We start from the raw sequence: 18,943 nt of genomic DNA on the forward strand, positions 1-18,943 counted from the left end.
TTGTTAGGGGGGTGCTGGGAGGGGAAGAACTGTGATAAGTTTAGTTTTATTTGCCTTGTATATCCATGTTAAATCACTGATGAATAATCAAGATCCATTTTCTATATATATTATAGTGATGCTGACTGGTGGCTAGCAAGACACACTGATTCTAAATATAGTAACCAGGATGGAGGTTACATACCCCGTAACTATGTGGCAAAAGAAGATACTTTGGATGCATATGAGTAAGTATGAGATTCAGAAAATCACCCGTGGATACGAGTAACGAATGATGTGCGATATGCGTGTCAAATAAAAAAGGATGAAATTGATTTACACAATAAACTTCTTTCCTTTCAGCTGGTTCATGGGTAGTCTGTCTAGGAAGGAGAGTGAACGACTCTTACTGGGGCACGGCACAGAGCCTGGAACCTTTTTAATCAGAGAAAGTGAAACATGTCCAGGTTAGTCAAAACACTTGTAAATCTACTTGGAATGTCTACAGATAAATACCAGTGTTAGATATTCAGTATGTCTACAGATAAATACCAGTGTTAGATATTCAGTATGTCTACAGATAAACATCAGTGCTAGATATTCAGTATGTCTACAGATAAAAATCAGTGTTAGATATTCAGTATGTCTACTGATAAATATCAGTGTTAGGTATTCAGTATGTCTACAGATAAATATCAGTGTTAGGTATTCAGTATGTCTACAGATAAATATCAGTGTTAGACATTCAGTATGTCTACAGATAAATATCAGTGTTAGATATTCAGTATGTCTACAGATAAATATCAGTGTTAGATATTCAGTATGTCTACAGATAAATATCAGTGTTAGATATTCAGTATGTCTAGAGTTAGATACCTAGAATGTCTACAGGTAAAAATGTCTACAGGTAAATCGTTAGATACTCAGTACAACTTCAGGTAAATACCTTTGTACAATGATTAGTATATTGATGACTCATCCTTCTGATAACTTAATTGATGTTCATGTTAAATTGTTTGTGTGATATTTTACAGGTAACTATGTGTTGTCTGTGCATGACCATGAGTCCACAAAAGGGGACACTGTCAAACACTACAAAATTCGTAACATGGACGAAAACAAAGGCTACTACATTGCAGCACGAAGAGTACTGGACAGTTTGCCAGAACTTATACACCATTACTCAGGTTAGTAATACATAGGTACAACACAGGTAAAAATATATGTACACGGGTAAAAATACATGCACACAGGTAAAGTTACATATACACAGGTAAAAATACATGTACACAGGTGAAAATACATGTACACAGGTAAAATACATGTACTGCACAGGTAAAAATACATGTACTGCACAGGTAAAAATACATGTATACTACACAGGTGAAAAAACATGTGCACTACACAGGTGAAAATACATGTACACTATACAGATGAAAAAACATGTTCACTACACAGGTGAAAATACATGTACACTATACAGATGAAAAAACATGTACACTACACAGGTGAAAATGCATGTACACTACACCGGTGAAAATACACGTATTGCACAAGGTAAAGATACTAATGGATAGAAAGAGACTGTTATTTCAACTGTTATCTAGACTTTGAAACCAATCAAACAGGATTCTATTCCCGAACAACTAACTTTGGCTAATCCCACCGCTGCCACCATGTTGTTAACGTGGAACGAGCGTCGGTCAGCGATCCGGGGAATGAACACCGAAAAGATTGATTGCAATGACAAATGTTTATTTACAATGATGACAATAAAGAGATTAAATAAAAAAAAAACCTATAATACCCACACGTCACACTCACTAATTCACTCATTCACAAACACAATTATTACAAGTTACAGTCTGTAGCTACACACACAACGACGAATGGGATCCTGGTACAGTTCCGGTGCAAGACAGTCGCTAACCTGCAACCACGCTCAATCCAGAGCCAAGAGGTATAAACACATCAAGCAGCACCATGCTTGCTTGAAACGCCCAAATTGGCAAACTCACTAGTGTCCAAGACACGACAGGAAAGCTGGGATGTACACACTAGTGTCCTTGACACGACAGCCATCCCAATAGTAGATATACTGTGACTCAGCCTCCAAGCAAGTCGCTGACCCTGGCCTACGTAACGACCCAACACATGTATTCCATGCTGACCTTGACCCTGGCGAAGAGAACTTATCCGGTCGGTCCTGACGCTGGAGTCACAATGAGTTGGCACAGCTGACTGGTCCTGGCTTGATAGCTGAGAATCCTAGTCCGTTATGTGAAGCTACAATAATACATAGTGGAAAATAATGCTGTAGTCACACAGATTCACTCTCACCTGGCATACTAATTAACTAATAATTAATTATCAATAATATAAATATTCATTAATATATTGTAAATATACGTAAATCAATATAATAAAGATAAAGGGATAAGTGTGCGGCTCCAAATGGCTATAAAAACACGACTAAGCACAATTCATAGAAGTTGGCGTCTCACGGCTTCCATACTTTTTTACCCAGTGCGCGTACACACTCCAACTAACGCTATAGCTCTAGCTCAGGGCTTCCATAGAATTTTAAAACGGACAAGAACCCTATATTTATTAAATAATTCTACACACAACAATCTATTATGTTTATATTATCTAAATACACCAGAAATCAATAGGAAGTATGAAATTAAAATGATATAGCAGAAACACACCACAAAACAAGTGTACTACATGTATCAACAATAGTTACGCATGATTGAAGCGCACCGACACCTCGATTGCTTGACCCGATAGATTTGACGGCATGGATAAAATAATGCCAGAAAAAAAACCATATGGAAACGGAAGAAAGAAACATAATTTACCACAGTCTGTCGTCTGTGCCTTGTTCACAATATCGGAAACAGCTATATTTACATATCGGCTACACGAACTCACAAAACTGTGGACCGTAAACAAGTGTCCATTCCGTGCACAACCGGTCAAGCCCGTGACGTATATCCGCCCAGTGGTGCGGACAATTAAGAGTCCTTACACCGCAAAACAAACTCAAATTAAAACTTACCATTTATAGACAAACTATACATGCTTACGTGACAGATATATAAATTCATTGAAAAAAATAATATGTTTTGTTTTGAACTAAATCTTTCTTTATATTGCAATATCCTCATAATAACACAGTGAATCAGACAATTTGTCAATCAGGATTGAAATTTATAGCCATATAAAGATTTTTACTAATTTGATATGATAAATTTCAGCAAAAATGATGTCAACATACTGCTATTCAAAGCACCACACATTCATAAACAATTTTTTTATTGAAGTGAGCTTAATCAGCCTTGTGTTCACAAAAAAGTGCCATACTTAGAGAACCTGGCTCTGCCAGCCGTTTCCGAACTCCAAAATGGTGAATTGAGTAAACAAAGAGTTAAAGATGAAGATAAAACTAACAATTGCTTATCATATAATCATTCGCAGAAGGAGCAGATGGACTGTGTCGGATGCTCACAAAACCGTGTCCTAAGCCAAAGCCTGTTATGGATGACTTATCACGTGAAACAAAGGATGCTTGGGAGATAAATAGAGACACATTGGAGTTTACCAAGAAACTTGGGGCAGGACAGTTTGGAGAAGTCTGGAGAGGTCAGTAGAAAATCAGCTTACGGATGTCAGAGACATTGACAGGTGTTGGTGCATGTCTGTACATAAAGTACCGTGTGCACAGGCATATAACATATATTTCCTAATATTTTATTTACCATGCATGTAAATCAGTTGCTGGGCATGTAATTTTGCGCCATTTGATGGTGGCAGATATAGCGGGGTTAAATTCCCCAAGAACATTACAAAATATACACAATATGATGGACTATCTTCCAACTCACTCCTGCCATTTTATTTTGGAGAGGGGAAGTGGGGAGTGTTATCCATTTCCATCTATTACATCACATTGTATCCTGTCCTGTCTTGTCGCACCATGTTACAAATCAGTACCAAACCCTAGAACTTGTCATCAGCTCTGATTCATATCTATTTATGTTTACAACATCATATGGTATAATAACTTCAAGCTTGCAGCAATACAGTGGTTTATTTAGTCTAGATTTTTGTTTTTTGTTGACTCTTTGTTACAGCGAGCTATGTTTGATAAGTACCTGTATAGATATATCTTTATTGGTTGATGTTTTCTGCTGGTAGGAACTTGGAACAAGACCACAGAGGTTGCTATTAAGACACTGAAGGAAGGATCCATGACTGTAACTGCCTTCTTAGCTGAGGCTCACATTATGAAGCAGTGCAAGCATGATAAGCTGGTGCGTCTGTATGCTGTGTGTTCAGAACAAGAGCCGATCTACATCATCACTGAGCTCATGTCTCACGGCAGTTTACTTGACTACCTGCGAGATGATGAACGAATGCAAGTCAAGTTTCCCCAGCTTGTCGACATAGCAGCACAGGTAAAAAATATATGTTTTTGGACAATTGTAAATAGGTCATTATGAAACAACATTTTCTACACCTACTGAATAGCTATAGTATTGTCATGTGATCCCAATAAAGGGGCATATTGACACACCTTGCCGAAAAAGCTGGTTTAAAAAAAATGAGCTGTCATACCGTGGCATACATCAACTTTTTCCATAAAAATTGTAAATTGCTAAATGGATTTTGACCGAATTTCGTTTAACTGCGGATTTTTTCAATAGGTTTAGGGTTTAACTACAGACTTTTTCTTTAGTTTTAGGGTTTAACTACAGATTTTATTGCATCATCTTTGAACCAAATTTGGTTGATTGCCTTAGATCAATGAGATCACTGATAAGTTTGTATTTGGTGAAAATCTATCAACGTTTGTCAGAGTTACAGGACTTTAATATCATTAAGATAGAAAATTTCTGTCTAAGAAATATTTACTGACAAATTTGAACCAAATTTAGTGTATAGATTTTGAACGATGACATTCCAGATGGATTTGATATCAGAGTAAGTCTAAGTAAGTGATAATGGACCAGCATAATAATTGAATATTGGCAAGAACCATCGGTCTTATAGATTGTTTTAATCCATGTTCATGGGGACACAGTAGAAAAATTCAGTTGAAACCCCTGATTAACCCTGCCATGATATATGTATATCCATTGATTGGCAGGTGTCAACAAAATGGAACATAAGTTTATAGACTGATCTGTTTCATTGATATCAAGCTGAAGTCTCAATAATAATAACACACACATGATTATGAAATTGAACTTACCTGGGCAGTTATATTCACGAATTCATTATTTCGCGCTATAGAAATGACTTTGAATTCGTAAATGATGAGTTATTAGATAAACTAAACAGAAGTGTAAACTACATTAAAAGTAAATTAACAACAGCGATTCATACAAATAATCGCGAAAGATTTGAATTCGTGATTGGCTGTCCTTGCATATTAACGTGAAAATAGATACCGTGCGGAATATAAGTGATTTACAGTACTTGTCTTCAACCTCATCTTTTGTCACCATATTGGAACTCAACTAACCAGACTGGAGGATGAGTTGGTATCGTGTAGGGTTCATAGGTCAAATGATATACCTTGGTATAAAGTCAAAACTCTCTCAGTTTTGTTGAAACACAGGCCAGTATAGATCAAATATATCTTATGTTTTATTTAGAACTGATCAGTAGTTTCTCAAATATATCTTATGTTTTATTTAGAACTGATCAGTAGTTTCTCAAATATATCTTATGTTTTATTTAGAAGTAGTTTCTCAAATATATCTTAAGCAGTAGTTTATAATATATCTTATGTTTTATTTAGAAGGAAGCTTTATAAAATCAGTTGAGGATATTTCCAGCTTTTTTAATCTGATGCTAGAATCATTTTCTGTTGTTGATGACCTTTAAATTTGAGGTTCAAAGGTTATAAAGTAATAGCCATAGATTTCATAACATTTGATGTTTCCATTATAGGTAGCCAGTGGAATGGCATTTTTAGAAGAAAAGAAATTCATCCATCGAGACTTGGCAGCCAGGAACATTTTAGTGGGTGACAATAATCTTGCCAAAGTGGCAGATTTTGGATTGGCCAAAATTATAGAGGATGACGAATACAACCCCAAACATGGTAGGTTAAATATCTACTTGTAATCGTTTGTGGCGCCTTTGTCTATCCATTGTTCCTAATTTTTTTTCTCTAAATATATCTGCTAGTTATAAAGACCTTAAAAAATCGCAGCCATAAAGAACTGAGTGAATTTTGACCAAATTTGGTCAGAAGCATCCTTGGGGGGAAAGGGAATATATTTCATATAAGCAGTGGGACTCAACCATCTGGGCCCAATATGGGAAATCTCTAAGAATGACTGGATTAGTGTCAAAATTGGGTCTGTAGCATCCTATGTAGGCTAAAAGAAAACTGATTCGATATAAATGTCTCTGACCCCTTGGGGCCTTATTAGTGGGGCCTAATGAGGGAAATTGTATCCTTCTTGTAGGATAAAGGATATTTGTCTAATAATGGTCAGAAGTATCCATGGATTAAGGAAAACAAATTCTGTATTTGGTAATCAATACTGGGTTTCTGTGTCTTGTGTTTCTTTCTTCAAGTGTTACATGTTAGGTAACCAGAATGATCTTGTAATGTGGTTCCTCAGGTCTATAGTGCACATGATACGGACGGCAAAAATGTTACTTAGAATTGTAGATCTGTGTAGATTGGTGTCTAAGCAATGCTGTTAAATGTCTGTTACATGTGAATTTATATAATAATTAGCCATTGTAAGTAACACAAATAAATGATAAATAAGGATTTACAAGTTCTCACTACATGCCATTTTTTTATCTTGAATCAGGTGCGAAGTTCCCTATCAAATGGACAGCTCCAGAGGCAGCCTTGTACGGTCGCTTCACAATCAAATCAGATGTCTGGTCTTATGGCATCCTCCTGGTTGAAATAGTGACACATGGTCAGGTCCCATACCCAGGTAAGTGTCATATCAACAGTCACTTGCCTTATATAAAGTTATTTGTCATACCCTCTATATACAGGTAGGTGTTATACCTACAGTCATACCCTCTATACACAGGTAGGTGTTATACCTACAGTCATACCCTCAGTACACAGGTAGGTGTTATACCTACAGTCATACCCTCTGTACACAGGTAGGTGTTATACCTACAGTCATACCCTCTGTATACAGGTAGGTGTTATACCTACAGTCATACCCTCTGTATGCAGGTAGGTGTTATACCTACAGTCATACCCTCTGTATGCAGGTAGGTGTTATACCTACAGTCATACCCTCCGTATGCAGGTAGGTGTTATACCTACAGTCATACCCTCCGTATGCAGGTAGGTGTTATACCTACAGTCATACCCTCCGTATGCAGGTAGGTGTTATACCTACAGTCATACCCTCCGTATGCAGGTAGGTGTTATACCTACAGTCATACCCTCCGTATGCAGGTAGGTGTTATACCTACAGTCATACCCTCCGTATGCAGGTAGGTGTTATACCTACAGTCATACCCTCCGTATACAGGTAGGTGTTATACATACAGTCATACCCTCCGTATACAGGTAGGTGTTATACCTACAGTCATACCCTCCGTATACAGGTAGGTGTTATACCTACAGTCATACCCTCCGTATACAGGTAGGTGTTATACCTACAGTCATACCCTCAGTACACAGGTAGGTGTTATACATACAGTCATACCCTCTGTATACAGGTAGGTGTTATACATACAGTCATACCCTCTGTATACAGGTAGGTGTTATACATACAGTCATACCCTCAGTACACAGGTAGGTGTTATACATACAATCATACTGTAATATTGGGGCTGATCAAATAGATATTGTACAATCAGGGACCAAATCACCCCGTATACAAGATTTGAAAATGATCCCTACATTACCTCTCCAAAAGTAGTGATAACTAAACATGTGACAGGTTAGCATTTTGGATTTTGCCAGTTCAATTGTTATTGCTATTTCTTGCAGGATTTTTTTATACATAATTTTTCAAACTAAGTGATTGACTAAGATTGACACCAATTAAAGTGTACCCTGAGAGGTCAGCTATGTTGACCTTGAAAAATAGTTCTGCACATAAAATACACTATGCCGAAAACGCGAATGCCGTGGAATGTTCCGTTACTGAGAAATTGCGACTTTTCTGAAAAACACACCTATGGCTGAGAGGCGTTGACCTCGTTTTCGGGCACCCAAACCTGTGACGTCATAAGTTCAACGCTTTTGTTGATGCAGCCATATTGTCTTTACTGTGCTACATGTGATTGTGATCTATTTTGGGATTTTCCGTGGTAATTTCTTTGTTTATTTACGTGAAAGTACTTCACATCTTCGCAATATCTAAGGTAGTGAACGAGGGGTCGGTGAATTAGCGCTTAAATCCGCTAAAATGGCTTCCTATCGACCAGGGAAGCGGTGTGTATGGTTGTCCTAACACTAACACTGATGGGGTGTCGATGCATGACGTCGATAAATAAAACTGATTGTTGATTAAATAAAAGTATATTTGTTAGGTTGATATTTTGTTATTAATTCTACAACTAAACATTTTAAATTGATAGTCTAGCCTATGACTTGGGCGGTCATAGGAATATTATTCCTTCGTAATTGTGAACGCCTAATACTCGGAGAAGGCCTAGTCGTGAATGGGTCACGGGAATTTTCACCCCGAGAATTTTCATACTACTATTATATAGTATAGAATAGAATTATTAGAATCTATAGAATAGGTTATGTGTGTATGTTGTTTGCATAAGGTGTATTTGGTTTTTAGATCTTCCAGCAGACGATGTTGTTTAGTTATTAATTTTGCGATCGTAAAAATAACAATAAGATCACCAATCTTGATTTGAAAACACAGTTCACGGTGTAGAGATGTCATCTAAACTCATAATCACACCTGTGCCAGGTTAGGTAATTAGCACCTCTGTGGCTGGAAAAAACAATTGTGACACCTGTGAGGCGACATGCCTGTCGGCTAACAACAGACGCGTACCAGTGCTAGGGTAAAAACCAGTCAAATAATTGTTTAAACTTCTAAAACATCAAATTTTTATTATTAACACAGCGGAGGGTGTTATAATTGGTTGTTGACACCCTATCTATATATATCCATAGTGCTACGAAAATTCCCTGGAAAGAAAAATTCCCCTCGGACGAAACTTCTTCGGTAAGAAAATTCCTGACACCTCGTGAATGTATGCATGGTCTTGCACAAACGCGATTTCCCGACGTCAGAAATTGTTGATCGAGACTTGAAGATAGTAAAATTAGTCCAAAACCACACCCAATTTTATTTTGTTTCTTTGAAACGACGATTCACTGTTCGACTACTTTCACGACTACTGATGAGACCTAGTGAAGTACGTGCCAATCTATGTTGCCCAAGCGATCGTCACTTTTCGAAGGGTCATTTTCCTCCTCACTGGATACATCGTCTTGTAATTCCAGTTCAAATCGGTAGGGCTGGATTCCGTCTTCAGACATCATTCACACCATAATCAGACTCCTCAAAACTCATGCTCAAATCGCTCTCAGTTGCGGTGTCATTGTCACTGTCAGTCATGTTGACTGCCATTTCTGTTGAACTTATGACGTCACGAGTAGAAGAGCCTCGATTCCGCAGAAATGACGATTCGGCTGATTAGGTCTGGGCGGACAGGTGAAAATCGACAACTTTGAGCTTAAATAACTTGACACTGGGGCAACGGATTTTGACGGGGTTTTCATTATTATTATTTTTACGGCATTCTTAACATTATATCTAAATATAAAATTACTCTCAGGGTACACTTTAAGATGATTAGTTAGTAAGATTCTCCTCAGGTCTCCAGTTCATTGATGTATGTAATTGTACTAAATTATTTAATGTAGAATTGTACAGTGATGATAGTAGATAGTAAGATTCTCCTCAAGTCTCCAGTTAAATGATGTATGTAAATGTATTGCATTATTTAATGTAGAATTGTACAGTGATGATTTTATGTTTTACTCTAGGAATGCCAAACCGAGAGGTCCTGGAACAAGTAGAACGGGGTTACCGTATGGCTAAGCCACGTAACTGCCCGGATTCCATGTACGATATTATGAAAAAGTGCTGGGATAAGGTCTCGATGAACAGACCAACTTTTGAGTTCCTCTATAATTTCTTTGATGATTACTTTGTAGCAGTTGAGCCAAACTACAAGGAATCTGATGAATTCTAATGATGGTCAGAGTTCGGCGATTACATGGGCAGAACAATCAGACATCTAAAATGTCTGCATGTAGGTTTACATTCCAGTCTATAAGGACAACAATTCGATGGACAGTTATTTTACAAATACAAGACAATGATTGACACTGATTGCAATGGCAGATGGTCAACCAAAAAACTGACCATTAACAAATACGCACTTTAATAATGGACTCACTTATAACATGTTCTAAAGATCAGCTAGACAGTTTTATAATACAGTATTGGATACTATGAAGACTTTTATCCAATTTACAGATGTTTCTGTACAGGTTCAGGATTGTGCTATTTTGGTAAGGAATCTAAACCAATTTGTCTGACACATATTCTGGGTGGAGGGGTCATGATAAGGTAATCAAAGTCTCAATGTCAAGTCCATATTGTAGGAATGATGAGATTATCACTCAAATGGACACAAGTTGGAATATGGAAGTTTTAGTTTTAAACTTAAAGCAGTACACATATTCCTTCAAACATATTTTTGTGTATATATGTGCTTCAGATATATCACCATTGCCTCAATTTAGAAATAGAAAATCAAGTACAATGTACTGCGTTATGTTAACAATGATTTTTTGATATTGCTCCAGGCAGTGTGCTAATATTTAATTCCACAGTGTTTTGAGGACTGAAGGACTGGTAAACTTATGCCATGATGCAGCATCTGCCATCCTTGATATTTGTTCTAGAGTTTGCTTCTTGTCATGAACAACTGAGTGGATTTTGACCAAGTTTGGTCAGAAGTATTCCTAGGGGAGGGGAACAATTTTGAATAAAAGGTTGGTCTCAGCTCCCTGAGCCCGAAGGGCAGGGCCAAAAAGGCGAAACTTTGGTAATACTTAAAAATCCTTCTGTAGGATTCTATCAAAATTTGGCCTGAATCATCACTGATTGAAGGGGAATCAATTTTGTATAAATGGTAGGTCTAACCTCCTGGGGCCTGAGGGGCAGGGCCCAAAAGTGGAAATTTTGCAATTCTTTAAAATCCTTCTTCACCTGTATTCTGTCCAAATTTGGTCTGAAGCATTGTTGATTGAACAAGAATCTCTTTTATTTGTTAGGTCATGGTCTCCAGTAGTTGGAGGGGAGGGGCCCAATAGTGTAGATAGAACTAATTCTTTAAAATCCTTTTACATCTTGGTAATATTCTTATGAAAGACATTCAAGTGCTGTAGGGCACAAATTGAAATTGTTTTAGTTAAATTACAAATTATGCATGATTAGATTCATTTCTGTGCCTTTTTTCAACTGTTCTTATAAGACCATAATACATCGCTTCGGGATAAATTTCATCTTGTTGCAGAAGAAAATTTTTGCTATGGATATTTCATGGTAGTTTCTTCATCAATGTTATGTCAAGAAATCATCAGTGTTTTGTCAAGAAATCATCAGTGTTTTGTCAAGAAATCATCAGTGTTTTGTCAAGAAATCATCAGTGTTTTGTCAAGAAATCATCAGTGTTTTGTCAGGAAGTCATCAGTGTTTTGTCAGGAAGTCATCAGTGTTTTGTCAGAACGTCATCAGAGAAATTTTGTGCATTGATTCTAGATAAAGTAAAATCCTCACAGATACCAAGACTGTATGAGATTGATTTGAATATTTGACAAAAAAATGTCAAATGTCAAAGGCCAAAGGTCAATTAAGAAAAGGACTATAAAGTGAATGCCGAGAGAACAATGATTTTAGAGTTAATGGATTGTACTTTACATATATATACGGACCACAGTTTTGATATATGTAACAAGTAAGTACATATTTTTATATCGTTTTACATATTTTTATAATTTTTAGAACATTATTCATCCAGTGTATATAATGTATATTTCCTGTTTATGTGTTGTTGTAGAATTGTTTAGAACAGACTAACTCATGCACAGCATATATCATCAATATCTCACCTGTATTAATATAAATTGTATGTGTTCTGTAAACGTGCAACAAATCCTACAGTATATTACTTTCCATTATTTTTAAAATCAAATGTGAATCCAGAGGTTAGATTGTGTGGAGATGTACCAACATTCAAGGGATCTGACAGGGAGATTGCCTCTTTTAAATCTTTTTGGAATTAATCTAGCTAGGAAAACTGAAAAATGTTGTACAAAAATTGTTATACTGCCACCAGTTGGCAAAGAACATGGAAAAATATGAATGTACCAAAAAAAACAAGATGTTTACATACAGAATGAAGTACGATAACGTATGATGAGGGATGTGTAGGACTTGTATAGAATTCTGCATAGGACTTGTATAGAATTCTTTATAGGACTTGTATAGAATTCTGTATTACGCTGTAAAGGACTTGTATAGAATTCTGTTTTACTCTGTATAAGACTTGTATAGAATTCTGTATTACTCTGTATAAGACTTGTATAGAATTCTGTATTACTCTGTATAAGACTTGTATAGAATTCTGTATTACTCTGTATAAGACTTGTATAGAATTCTGTATTACTCTGTATAGGACTTGTATAGAATTCTGTATAGGACTTGTATAGAATTCTGTATTACGCTGTAAAGGACTTGTATAGAATTCTGTATTACACTGTATAGGACTTGTATAGAATTCTGTATAGGACTTGTATAGAATTCTGTATTACTCTGTGTAGGACTTGTATAGAATTCTGTATAACTCTTTAACTACTTTTTGTTTTTTCTGGGTAGGAGACAAAGTCATTAAAATCTGTGAACATCTATGTTGTTGATAATAATATGCTGAATCAATGGCTGTGATAAACTAAAGCACAAACATTCCCTTTTTTTACGCGAAAAACATCATGGTATTGGCATGGGCAAAGCATTGGGTCGAGGAGGTGGGGGGTGGGTTCTAGAGATACACAGCTACACACTAAGTTCAAGCTAGTTGTTTATTGCTGTGTTGATAGATGTTTTAAGCTTTAAAGCATTATCCCAATAGTGTTGTTCTGAAGGAAAGATAATCTTTTAGAAAGAGAAAAATGAAAAGAATTTTTTGTCTTGAAGCGATCAGAGATCCTAGAAATCCAGTAATTTTAATATATTGGAGATTGTTGTAGGTATTATTATAATGGAGGTGAAACTTAATATCCATAACTTTTTTCATAGATGTTTATATATACAAACACATGTATTACAAAACCATGTCCATATCCTATGCCTGCATGATCTTTATACATTCCTATATCTGATCAAAAGAATTTGATGATTTTAATGTAATTTGGTGAATTTTAAATCATTTGATAATTCTTAAATGTATTTATTAATTTTTAACCAAATTTGGAATCAAAAAAATATATTTTACTTAACAATGCTTATCTGCTTTAACATCACAACATATTTCATGAGTTATATGTTTTATCAAAGAAAAAAAAATCAGATTTATACGAGAAAAAAATATGAATTTTTTATAATTCTCTTTACTGATGAAAAACATGAATATAGAAACAAAATCTGCTGGAACAGCAAGCAGACAAAGAGATCATTTTATTCAGCTCTGACCTCTGCATGTGCAAAGATAGGTGGAACTGTAGTATAAGAGATTAAAACATTAATATGGAGCGTGATGTTCAATGTCATACCAAATAAAATGTGAATGTAATAGCATATTACAAATTGTACAAATGACCTTTTTTTATCCAATAAAGAAAAAATGTTCAAATATTTGTTGTATATGTTGTTGCTTATTGGTATTTTGTTTTTTTATAAGGTGGCACGGTTTTCTTTGATGATGAAATCATTTGTGATCGTATAACTGACACTGTCTGGAGCAACAGTCATAACTGTTGTGACATTATGATAACATCAGAACACAAGTGACAAGTTGCTGTAAGTCCAGGATGCCATTACAACCGTCTATATATATTGTTACAGTCTCAGCCTCACTTCCATTCTTTGATACCCATGACAGAATAGCAGGTATCTGTTGTACTGTAGTCCTAACAAAATCTTGCTTTTCATGAAAAAGAACAATCAGGGAGAGTAAGTCATAAGGGTAAGACAAAACTTGGTTTCTGAAAACCTTAACACATTGTCCCTTGTGGAGGACACCCTGTTCAGACCCCTGAGGAACCTGGAGGTATGGTTTGACAGTACATAACTTTGTTTCTATTGCCACTGAATCTCACTATACTTGAGACCCAATGACATTTATAGCAAATATGAGAAGTTTATAAAAAGATGACATCCTCAAATTTATAATGATATACATGTAAAACACTTCTTACCTCCAAGATTGTACTTAAAATGATGATACAGAAACTTTTAGTTTCAATGATTTGAAACTAAAGTAAATTCCACCCAGCTACAAAACAGAATTGTTCTCTCACAGAAGTGGTCTCTTACAGAGTGTTCTCTCACAGAAGTGGTCTCTTACAGAGTGTTCTCTCACAGAAGTGGTCTCTTACAGAAGTGGTCTCTCACAGAAGTGGTCTCTTACAGAGTGTTCTCTCACAGAAGTGGTCTCTTACAGAGTGTTCTCTCACAGAAGTGGTCTCTTACAGAGTGTTCTCTCACAGAGGTGGTCTCTTACAGAGTGTTCTCTCACAGAAGTGGTCTCTTACAGAGAGTTCTCTCACAGATGTGGTCTCTTACAGAGTGTTCTCTCACAGATGTGGTCTCTTACAGGAGTGTTCTCTCACAGAAGTGGTCTCTTACAGAGTGTTCTCTCACAGAAGTGGTCTCTTACAGAGTGTTCTCTCACAGAAGTGGTCTCTTACAGAATGTTCTCTCACAGAGGTCACAGAAGTGGTCTCTTACAGAGTGTTCTCTCACAGAAGTGGTCTCTTACAGAGTGTTCTCTCACAGAAGTGGTCTCTTACAGAGTGTTCTCTCGCAGAAGTGGTCTCTCACAGAGATGGTCTCTTACAGATGTGGTCTCTTACAGAAGTGGTCTCTCACAGAGATGGTCTCTTACAGAATGTTCTCTCACAGACGTGGTCTCTTACAGAGTGTTCTCTCACAGAAGTGGTCTCTTACAGAGTGTTCTCTCACAGAAGTGGTCTCTTACAGAAGTGGTCTCTCACAGAGATGGTCCCTTACAGAGATGGTCCCTTACAGAAGTTGTCTCTTACAGAAGTGGTCTCTCACAGAGATGGTCCCTTACAGAAGTTGTCTATTACAGAATGTTCTCTCACAGATGTGGTCTCTTACAGAATGTTCTCTCACTGTGCTGACCTCTGGATTGTTGCTCAGTGGATGTGCCAGTTTTTATAAAATAAAAACATGACCTTAGCAATCAGAATCAGGCTGATAAGGCTATGGATGGTCTGTGATTGATTAGATTGTTACAGGAAGTGTCTGACTTTGCCTCAGAGGGCAAAAAGGATGTAGAGGGGAAAAAACCTTCAATAAGACACATTGCTCTGAAGAGGACCTTACCTTATAACCACTGCATTGCATCATGGGTCATCTAGAAAAATGGTGTAGAGCTGTGTCATCTAGTGACACTTAACCCTATAGTGCTGTAACAAATAGATCAGGCTGCTGGGTCTTCACTGACTTTTTCCTGTGACATATGCCATGATGTGGACAATGTCCTTCCCCAACTGATCAGCTGATAAAGGGGAGGTAACTTTCACCTTCTTACATTGCAGTGGATTGATTATCACATGAAAACCCTTTCAGATGGCTTGATGTCAAATAGGAACTGCTTGTTAGTTTTAAAGCAATGATCTACAGTAGGTACTTTATCTATTAATGTCAAATTTCTTTTGCTGGGATGACAACTCGAAGATGGTATTGATTTCATCGCTTGTACAAAGTAACTGTTAAACTTTTTCATTTTATGTCATCAATGAAATTAATTCACCATGAACCACAACATGTTTGAGTTGTTTGAGTAGTTGTGAGTTGAATTTTACATGCATATGACAAAAGTGTCATGGCAAAATAGATGTAACATTATTGTACATTTCTGAAATGAGAAATGTTGTCAGTAGGTAATGGAGGATGTGGAGTGCCAGTTGTTAAAGAATTAAATACATGCATCAAGGGAATCGTGTATTTGATATAATCTTGTAGTTAAGATATTTGATTTACTCAGTATTTCATGGATGAAATATTCACCTGGATAACAATGATAGAGGGATAGAAATGTTACAGGACACCCCAGAATTGAAGTAAATAAAAATGGAATCTGATAGGCTACCCAGTGATCAACAACAGTATTAGGTGACTACACCAGGAAGTACTTGAAATAGGTGGATGGTGACAGACTTATTATAATCACTTCCTGGTAGAGTTTACAACAATATATACAAAATAAATCAAGAGTAAATAAAGCCAACCTTACCAGTGATATGTTACTATTTATAGTTCAGACCTACCCTATATTATACCAGTGATATGTTACTATCTATAGCCCAGACCTACCCTATATTATACCAGTGATATGTCACTATATATAGCACAGACGTACACTATATTATACCAGTGATATGTTATTATGTATAGCCCAGACCTACCCTATATTATACCAGTGATATGTTACTATATATAGCCCAGACCTACACTATATTATACCAGTGATATGTTACTATATATAGCTCAGACCTACACTATATTATACCAGTGATATGTTACTATGTATAGCCCAGACCTACCCTATATTATACCAGTGATATGTTACTATATATAGCCCAGACCTACACTATATTATACCAGTGATATGTTACTATATATAGCTCAGACCTACACTATATTATACCAGTGATATGTTACTATATGTAGCTCAGACCTACCCTATATCATACCAGTGATATGTTACTATCTATAGCCCAGACCTACACTATATCATACCAGTGATATGTTACTATCTATAGCTATATACCTACCCTATATATATATTATACCAGTGATATGTTACTATATATAGCTCAGACCTACACTATATTATACCAGTGATATGTTACTATATATAGCTCATACATACACTATATTATACCAGTGATATGTTATTATATATAGCCGAGACCTACACTATATTATACCAGTGATATGTTACTATATATAGCCCAGACCTACACTATGTTATACCAGACATACACTATATTATACCAGTGATATGTTACTATATATAGCCCAGACATACACTATATTATACTAGTGATATGTTACTATATATAGCTCAGACCTACACTATATTATACCAGTGATATGTTACTATATATAGCTCAGACCTACACTATATTATACCAGTGATATGTTACTATATATAGCCCAGACCTACACTATATTATACCAGTGACATGTTACTAACTATAGCCAAGACCTACACTATATTATACCAGTGATATGTTACTATATATAGCTCAGACCTACCCTATATTATACAAGTGATATGTTACTATATATAGCTCAGACCTGCACTATATTATACCAGTGATATGTTACTATATATAGCTCAGACCTACACTATATTATACCAGTGATATGTTACTATCTATAGCCCAGACCTACCCTATATTATACCAGTGATATGTTACTATCTATAGCCTAGATCTACACTATATTATACCAGTGATATGTTACTATATATAGCTCAGACCTACACTATATTATACCAGTGATATGTTACTATATATAGCCCAGACCTACCCTATATTATACCAGTGATATGTTACTATCTATAGCCCAGACCTACACTATATTATACCAGTGATATGTTACTATCTATAGCACAGACCTACACTATATTATACCAGTGACATGTTACTAACTATAGCCCAGACCTACACTATATTATACCAGTGACAGCCAAGACCTACACTATATTATACCAGTGATATGTTACTATCTATAGCCCAGACCTTCACTATATTATACCAGTGACATGTTACTATCTATAGCCTAGATCTACACTATATTATACCAGTGATATGTTACTATATATAGCCCAGACCTACACTATATTATACCAGTGATATGTTACTATCTATAGCCCAGACCTACACTATATTATACCAGTGATATGTTACTATCTATAGCCGAGACCTACACTATATTATACCAGTGATATGTTACTATATATAGCTCATACATACACTATATTATACCAGTGATATGTTACTATATATAGCCCAGACCTACCCTATATTATACCAGTGATATGTTACTATCTATAGCCCAGACCTACACTATATTATACCAGTGATATGTTACTATCTATAGCACAGACCTACACTATATTATACCAGTGACATGTTACTAACTATAGCCCAGACCTACACTATATTATACCAGTGACATGTTACTAACTATAGCTCAGACCTACACTATATTATACCAGTGACATGTTACTAACTATAGCCCAGACCTACACTATATTATACCAGTGACATGTTACTATCTATAGCCCAGACCTTCACTATATTATACCAGTGATATGTTACAATGACCCAGACCTACACTATATTATACCAGTGATATGTTACAATGACCCAGACCTACACTATATTATACCAGTGATATGTTACTATCTATAGCCCAGACCTACACTATATTATACCAGTGATATGTTACTATATATAGCTCAGACCTACACTATATCATACCAGTGATATGTTACTATCTATAGCCCAGACCTACCCTATATTATACCAGCGATATGTTACTATATATAGCCCAGACCTACACTATATTATACCTGTGATATGTTACTATGATCCAGACCTATATTCCGATGATGTATGTCACTATTTCTGTAAAAACAACAGGCACATTAT

At 36.1% G+C, this 18,943-nt stretch overlaps 1 protein-coding gene across 1 annotated transcript in view; it reads left to right on the forward strand.

The window, feature by feature from the left end:
- Window positions 1-13,883, forward strand: part of LOC132561361 (tyrosine-protein kinase SRK2-like) — a 31,666-nt gene extending 17,783 nt beyond the window's left edge. Inside the window, exons 4-11 of the mRNA XM_060226085.1 lie at window positions 117-227; window positions 343-446; window positions 1,014-1,166; window positions 3,463-3,627; window positions 4,183-4,442; window positions 5,944-6,097; window positions 6,825-6,956; window positions 10,007-13,883. Of these exons, the coding sequence (XP_060082068.1) occupies window positions 117-227; window positions 343-446; window positions 1,014-1,166; window positions 3,463-3,627; window positions 4,183-4,442; window positions 5,944-6,097; window positions 6,825-6,956; window positions 10,007-10,215 (1,288 nt within the window). The 3' untranslated portion in view covers window positions 10,216-13,883. The remainder of the gene's footprint in view (window positions 1-116; window positions 228-342; window positions 447-1,013; window positions 1,167-3,462; window positions 3,628-4,182; window positions 4,443-5,943; window positions 6,098-6,824; window positions 6,957-10,006) is intronic.
- The last annotated feature ends 5,060 nt before the right edge of the window (window positions 13,884-18,943 follow it).

Source organism: Ylistrum balloti, unplaced genomic scaffold (assembly GCF_031769215.1).
Source record: "Ylistrum balloti isolate Yb309-2 unplaced genomic scaffold, AGI_CSIRO_Ybal_v1 Utg371196, whole genome shotgun sequence".
NCBI lineage: Eukaryota > Metazoa > Mollusca > Bivalvia > Pectinida > Pectinidae > Ylistrum > Ylistrum balloti.